The sequence below is a fragment of the Miscanthus floridulus genome, chromosome 1, assembly GCF_019320115.1.
Source record: "Miscanthus floridulus cultivar M001 chromosome 1, ASM1932011v1, whole genome shotgun sequence".
NCBI lineage: Eukaryota > Viridiplantae > Streptophyta > Magnoliopsida > Poales > Poaceae > Miscanthus > Miscanthus floridulus.
In genome coordinates this window covers 11,420,410-11,427,942 of record NC_089580.1, presented here as the reverse complement: position 1 = coordinate 11,427,942, position 7,533 = coordinate 11,420,410, and the positions used below count along the sequence as shown (strand labels likewise).

General features: G+C 39.5%; 1 protein-coding gene across 1 annotated transcript; it reads right to left on the bottom strand.

Annotated features, from left to right (window-relative positions):
• Window positions 1-2,395: 2,395 nt before the first annotated feature.
• Window positions 2,396-7,125, bottom strand: LOC136472899 (transcription factor bHLH18-like). The gene is made up of 4 exons (XM_066470600.1): window positions 7,100-7,125; window positions 6,333-6,878; window positions 5,846-6,238; window positions 2,396-2,907 (listed from the first exon to the last, which is right to left on the bottom strand). The coding sequence occupies exons 2-4, from the start codon at window positions 6,864-6,866 to the stop codon at window positions 2,824-2,826; spliced, it is 1,011 nt and encodes a 336-aa protein (XP_066326697.1). The 5' UTR covers window positions 6,867-6,878; window positions 7,100-7,125; the 3' UTR covers window positions 2,396-2,823.
• Window positions 7,126-7,533: the final 408 nt, after the last annotated feature.

The following is a 7,533-nucleotide window of genomic DNA, read 5'->3' as shown; positions in this document are numbered from 1 at the left end:
CTCCCCAAATCCCTTGTCAGATACACCATTCTTTACCTTCCATTGTAGCAATTCCAGTGTGGTACCCAACTTTTTCTGCCCCACGTCACAAGTTGGGTATAGCAATTTCTTGTGATCCTCTACCATGCGCTCGAACTTGATCTTCTCTTTTTTACTTTTGCATTCTCTTTTTGCGTCACGAATGGCCTGACCAAGATCATCAGCGGGCTCATCTTCTGCCCCTACCTCTTCTTCAGCTTCCCCCATTGCAGTATCATTGAAGGCACAATATTTAGCAATAATGTCATCATCGTCCCATTATTCTTCTTCACCTTCTTCCATTATAACCCTGGTTTCTTCGTGCTTCGTCTAGCAAATATAGTTTTGCATGAAACCCGACTTCAACAAGTGTGAATGAAGACTCCTTGAGCTAGCATATTTCTTCAAATTCTTACATATGGCACATGGGCAGCACATGAAACCATCGCATTTGTTTGCCTCGACCACACGTAAGAAAGAATGCACGCCCTCAATGAACTCTTTAGAGCGACGGTCAGCATTGTACATCCAATGCTGGCTCATCTACATTACATGACATACATACCATATTAAAACCTAGAATATAATTAGTTAATTATACGACATGCATGCCACCACATAAGGTATTAATTTATGAAAGTCTCACTATAATGTAGACAATCCTAACTACCACTAAAAAACTAAAGCTAAAATGCACTTCAGCAGTATAAGGATTTTGCGACCAATCCCAACTAAAACAGACAGATCATGCGTTTGTTCAACATCTATGGGCTTCTTCCGTAGGATCACTGCCTCATCAGCCACCATAGCCGCTTGTGCAAGAGAGTTTTACACGTGTTCAACATACTCTTCCTCCCTGTACCAGCCTAAACATCTAGTGGCATCCCACTGAAATTAAAACAAAAAAATTAGAATTTTAATCACAATCATCATGAAAATAAGTATAAATTAACCATAATCATCAAATACGACAAAATAACTCACATTGCGATCCGGATACTTGTAGAAGATACGGTCTTTGTTGGGACACTCCTTCCTCACCTGGTACTCCATCACAATCTTCTCCTCACACTTGTCGCATGCAATGAGAAAGAGGTCTGGCCTTAGTCGCTTTGAAACCCGATGAGAGGCCGAGGACCCGGAAGCAGTTGCCATCTACTCTCTATACTCATTTTTAATATAATATAAATTTCTCATTTTATAAACAAATAAAATTAAAAAAACTCTAAAATTCTCTATATCTCTAAACCATGAAGTGTGCTATGCATGCTAGAAATAAAAACTGAATACTAGTTTTGAATAACTACTTTAACCTTCCTTCATCCAAATATGCAAACTTTAAAGTGATTTTGAGCTTAAATGGCTTACAAATAAAAAAAAATCCACCATAAAAAACCACATATATCTAGTCCACAAAATGAGATATGCTACTGATGAAACATGAGAGTATAAAGTTGATTTACTTTAGAACCGAAGAATCGATGGAGGAACCAACGAAATCTTGTGATTACCGGCGATGAGGAAGAAGAGAGACCGGCGATGAAGCAAGAACACTAAGGTCGAAGTGGCTCGGGCTTGGGGAGGAAGAGGGGGTATATAGGAGGAGACCTTTAGTCCCGGTTGGAGACACCAACTGGGACTAAAAGTCAATTTCTAGTCCCGGACGGAGCCTCCAGCCAGGAGTAGACTTTTTCTCCTGATTGGAGGGACCAACCAGGAGTAAAAGTTAACCTTTAGTCCCAGTTGGTAGCTCCAACCGGGACTAAAGGTCCCCTGCAGCAAAAGCCTGCCGCAGTAGCCGTTGAGCAGGGACCTTTAGTCCCGATTTGAGCTACAAACCGGGACTAAAGGTCTCTCTAGTCCCGGACGCGAAAAATACCGGAACTAAAGCCAAATTTTAAAGTGGATCAAAAGTCGTTTCTCTACTAGTGATGCCTGCGAATGCTTTATTAAACTTTGTCCATACAAATAGAATACAAAGCGAAGTAGTTCAGAATTTTCACAATGATACATATATCATTGTATCAATCAATCAAATTAAGTCGCGGGCAACTCCGTCTCAGACTCTCACTACGTAGAGGTTATATTACTTATATTAATTATACAGTACTTTTTTTTATAAAAAATACACCAATCATCCTGTGAATATGCGCACGCACGAAGATTTGTCGATGGATCGGAAGACAGCTAGCATCATGAACAGTGGTAGTGGTGCAACTAAACAACTTGCGCAAATACACATATATTGCTAATAAAAAAAAAGTACACATATATTGACCACACTTTATGATGAGCGCTTAGTTAGCATCCCAGCCGTGCATTGGTGTTGATAAATACATTTTGCTGCAAGTTGCAAACATGTGTGTGATGGAGGATTGCTCGTCGGCATGCTGCAAGTTGCACACTTTCAGCATGTTCGCTTGTTGATTTTCAAACCAGCCCAGAAACCAACCAACGAACAAGCCGTTTATACGATGCTTCGGGACAATTTAAATCGCAAACATGTGGTGCAGAAATTCTCGTCAAGCATCCACTAGCTAGTAGTAGTGTGTGTCTGCATGGCACATATGACCAATTTACACTGTGCATGCGATGTGATGGCTACTAATCTTATGTAGTTGCATTCAAGCTATGTCCTATATATGTGGAACTCAAGCCGTAAATTTTAACCAAATCAAACAAACATAAATACACTCGTAATACCGTTTTTGTTATATATACGTGTGTATACACGCGCAAACAGCAGTCCACCTAGGCCTGCTTCTGTAGTCCCCTGTTCTTTCAGTGCTGTCGTTGTTGCAGCTGCTAGGCTGGTGCTGCATGCAGTAATAATGCAGAGTTGAGTCTGCCAACGATCTCCTCCGTTGTTACGGTGAAGCTCTCCTCCACCTGCAGATCGAAATTAAAGCATGTATTATCATAATTTGGCACCTTTATTTATATAATAACTCGCAAGAGATCTCTCCTCGTCGTTGTCGTCAACGGTACCAGAGAAACCTAGCGATGTTATACGACAACTCACTCACAGGGACGAGTAGTACTTAATTATTTATATGAATGGTATACGTACGTTTGAAACTCAACTGAATAACTCTAGATTATTAACAAAATCCCCCCAAATATTCTCTAAACAATTCTGAAGGGGATATTTTACATGTACCTTCAAGAATATCTCCGTTTATGCTCAAATGTCTAAGACAGTGTCTCTATTATGTTGCACACTCTATGTAGTATGTGTACAGTAAACAAACGGTATAGTATGCCAAATTAATTTGTATGGCATGAATAATCAGAGAAGTCTAGCTACACAAGTGTCTGTGTATGAGGTTTTGTTGTAGAGTTCTAATTCAGCCTCTTCTAAAAACTTTTTTTTTTAGCCTACCGGCCTCTTCTGAAGACATGTACAATGGAGATGCTTATATTAGACATCTTAGCTACTAGGTAAGAGAATCGTTTTGTTTTTCTCTGTATCATATGCACATATCGCTTAGTCTTTCTTCAGAAGCTCTTATTATAGGTATGCTAATAATGACGTAGTTGAGCCTATTATACTGTATTTTTCTTTAAAGAAATAAACCTTTCTTAGACATGTGCTTTGATCTGGCAGTACTGTTCATGCACTATGCCTAAACCACCTTGCATTATACATACCTTAATTAGGAATATACATTGCCTGTCATTTGGATGGCATATATAAAACCATGTTGTCAGCTAGTAGCTTGTGCTCCAGGCTAAAGGCTACCAAATGAAATTAGGTGGATTCGTTAAAAAAAGGAGAGCTGGAAAAGGTTTGTCTAGTTTTCGAATTAAAATTGCTTTTTAAATGGTTACATCACAATAAAGATCCACATCCACAAAATAAATGCTGTGGTTGTTAGGATATTTAAGTATAAAACTTTATCATCATATAAGGGTGTCATGTTCTTTATACTCCCTGATCCGTCCACAGAAGAATACAATTATGGTATCCGTGTTGGTCAATGGAGCTCAAGTTTGACTAAGTTTATAGTAAATAATATTACTATTGATGTCTCTAAATAAATTTATTATGAAAATATATTCTATGACTAATTTAATGGTACTTATTTTGCATGATGAATGTTTGTACTTTTTTATATAAATTTAGTCAAAATTCAGACTGTTTGACTCCTCAAAATCTGAGAATTGCATTCTTTGGTGGACGGAGGGAATACACCAGGAGCTTGTAATAAATATTGGTTATAGCACAAGTGAAATTGATCAAATATATACAAGGATATATCATGTATGCTTTAAAACATTGCCTTAGCACGTATATATAATCTCACACATATATACATTTTTAAGAGGCTAGATCTTAATATCCCAAATGGGTTTCTCTATATATAATATGTGTTGTGTTCAATTCACTAAATAGCACATGATAAGAGAATCTCCAAGAAAAGGTAGTACAATCATTAAATTAAATTAATGCACAACTTTCTCCAAAAAAGTAGATCGTCAGCTAACATGGTTTGAAGTGGTTTGCAATATATATATATATATATATATATATATATATATATATATATATATATATATATATATATATATATATATATATATATATACACACACACACACACAAAATAATAAAGACCAAGATATTTTAAACTATCAAACTCATGTAACCACAATATATATGGATGATGTTATGTACAATTCTAACATTTACATTTTCTGTATACATGATGCTAATGCTTATTATTTTACAATTTTGTAAACAAACATTATCAAATTTGTAACTATCTGACCTTAAGAAATTAAAACAAGTTATTTACATTTTTATTATAGTTTATTGCAAGAGAATCAGTTTGCAACTGTATTAGATTAATCAATGTCATTATAGCATGGAACAACAAAATAAATGGCATATAATACCTTATTTCTTGTTTTCACTAGTGAGAAGATTTTTGTGATTTTATCCTTTTATATAGACTAATATGGGAATCCAAGCCCTTGAAGACGAATCGAATGAGGTCCTTTGGAACCAAACTTGATTATATGTAGCATATAGATATGTTTTTGTTTGGTTACATATTTTCATGTACATAAAAACATAATAATCCTTCACTTTTTCTGAGGTTCTTAGATCCAATTTTTTATGTAGCCTAGAAATATGTTTTATTTGCTTGTTAAAATTTTCATGTGCATATATAAAAGCATAATCCTTCCCTTTTGCCCATAGTTCACAGTACATATCTTAAAGTAACTATAAATTCTCAAAGAAAATGTGAACTCCAAAACTCTATGGATGTATATGTGGCTAGCTAAAAGTTAAGCGCAGACTTAAGTAAATGTGCCCACATAGCGAGGGGTTGATCCATATGTACAGGGATGTATCAATGAACTATTAATGCAGTTGCACTTTCTCACAACGAGATCAAGCTAAGAACACACAAGAGTTGAAGTTCGACCAATCTACTGTTAGACCAAAATATTTTACCAATTAGGAAACTAGATTTTCTCTCTCCCAATCTTATCATGCAATAGAAGTGTTAACAAAGTTGAGTTTCTTGCTATTTCGCTTAATTTAATTTGCATTGCAAAGTAGTTATCCTGATCGATAACATGAAACATAGATATAAATGGGTTATAATATGCTTGATGATAGTAGTACTAACCATTTGTATTTTGCATTGGCTATGTTCTTCAATTATTAGAAATTAGAATTTCCTAACCAACATGGCTTTTTATTCATTTGTTGCACCAAAAGGCCACAAAATGTTCTTAAGAATTGCAGCGCATAAGTACAATTATGAGCAGGGTGGTGATTATTTGACTAGTCAAAAGGACAAGGAAAACTTGCCTTCCCCGCGATGGTTATGATACAAGTGCAAGCCATGAACGGCATAACATTGGCGTGGATGCTGCTGAGGTGGAGCTCCTCAGCCACGGTGAGCACGTTGACGACCACCCCCTTCCTCTTCTCACAGTGGACCCTCACCACCACGCTCTTCTCCGACTCCGAGAACCTGACCTCGATCTCTGGCAGCCATTTCCTCGCCGTCGGTGTGCCTGCTGGCGGCGCCGGCGGCAGCGAGGAGCCATGGCCGTCATCCTGCGCAGCCGCGGCATGGAGGCATGGCTTCTTGACGAGCACCAGGGTCTCGGTGCTCCTGCCGGCCTCCGCGTCTTTTAGCTTCTCTTGGAGCTCCTTCAAGTACCTTGTCGCGTCCAAAAGGATCGTCGCCTTGTCCATCTGTGGATCATCATAAATTAGTAACCGTTATAATACGTTGCATCAAGCATGTAATTGTCGCGAACAGGTGCAGGGAATTTGATCCCGATCAAACCTTCTTGAGGCCTGGGATCACAGTGGAGAGCTCGATGAAGCGCTGGTTGATCTTCTCTCGCCGCTTCCGCTCTGCGATGATGTGGTCCTGGGCGTACGACGCCGCCATGGATCCCAAGCTCTTTAGGCCGGCTCTCCTCGTTATTGGCGGAGGTCCGTAGACCAGATCCGGCGGCGGCAGACCGCGTGTGGCCAGGGCAGGGGCCTCCGTCATGCCGTTCCTGCCAGGCTGCTGCGTGGAGGTGGAACTGCCGAAGTTCCAGCCCGCGGGCACGTTGTAATTCGTGGTGGTGTCGCCGCCGCCGTCGCCGGAGTTCCAGCTGTTTGGCGCATGGCGGACCACGACGTCGGCGTCCGCAATCAGCTCCTGCACCATTTCAGCTGCTTGCGAGGCCTCGCGGAGCGCTTTGAGCGAGGGGAAGGTAGCCTCACTGAAGTCACCGTGGTCGGCGGCGACGCCGGCGACGGATGCAGCAGGGTTCTCGTGTTGGAGCGTGTCCATCGCCCACTGCATGAATAGGCTCGAGTCCTCCATGCCGCCAGTAGTCTGAGATGAGTAGCGAGGTGGATTGTGAGTGTGTAGCTGCAGCAAATGATGATACCCTTATTTTTAGGAACTCAAAGTGCAGACATTAAAGCACAAGCAGGGCCATCAAATAAAGCAATCTTTCCATTCAAAAGACAGAAGAAGTCTGCATTATGAAAGGCAGCCTACAGCTACCTACAAGTGTACTAGTACGCACTAATTGATAATATAATCTTAGTTACCTTTGCAAATGACTTGGAAGATATTGGCTTAATAATGTTCGAATAGCCATATGGGATCCGAGGAAGTTGCCCTTTTTATAGCTTCCACAAGGACACACTATGCCTCCTTGTGCAACCGTCTCTACACTGTGTATGCTCACTTGAGTTGAGGTCACTTAGTAGTTAGTGGACTTTCTCTCACAACCAAAAGCCAAGGAAAAGAATAAGTTATAATTTCATTAGATTCTAATTATGTGGCCTATATCTAGTGAAAACGATATTCCACACCTCCACGGAAAGTGATACACAATATATGTTCGTGTAACGTCATATCAAAAGACTTGTTTGGCACAACTTTAGTTTCAAGAATTCAGTTATAATAGAACTGGTGATATTTTTGGAGCTAAGTCTGGAACTATGTGCATGTTGAATAATGTGTTTAGTTTGGAACATAA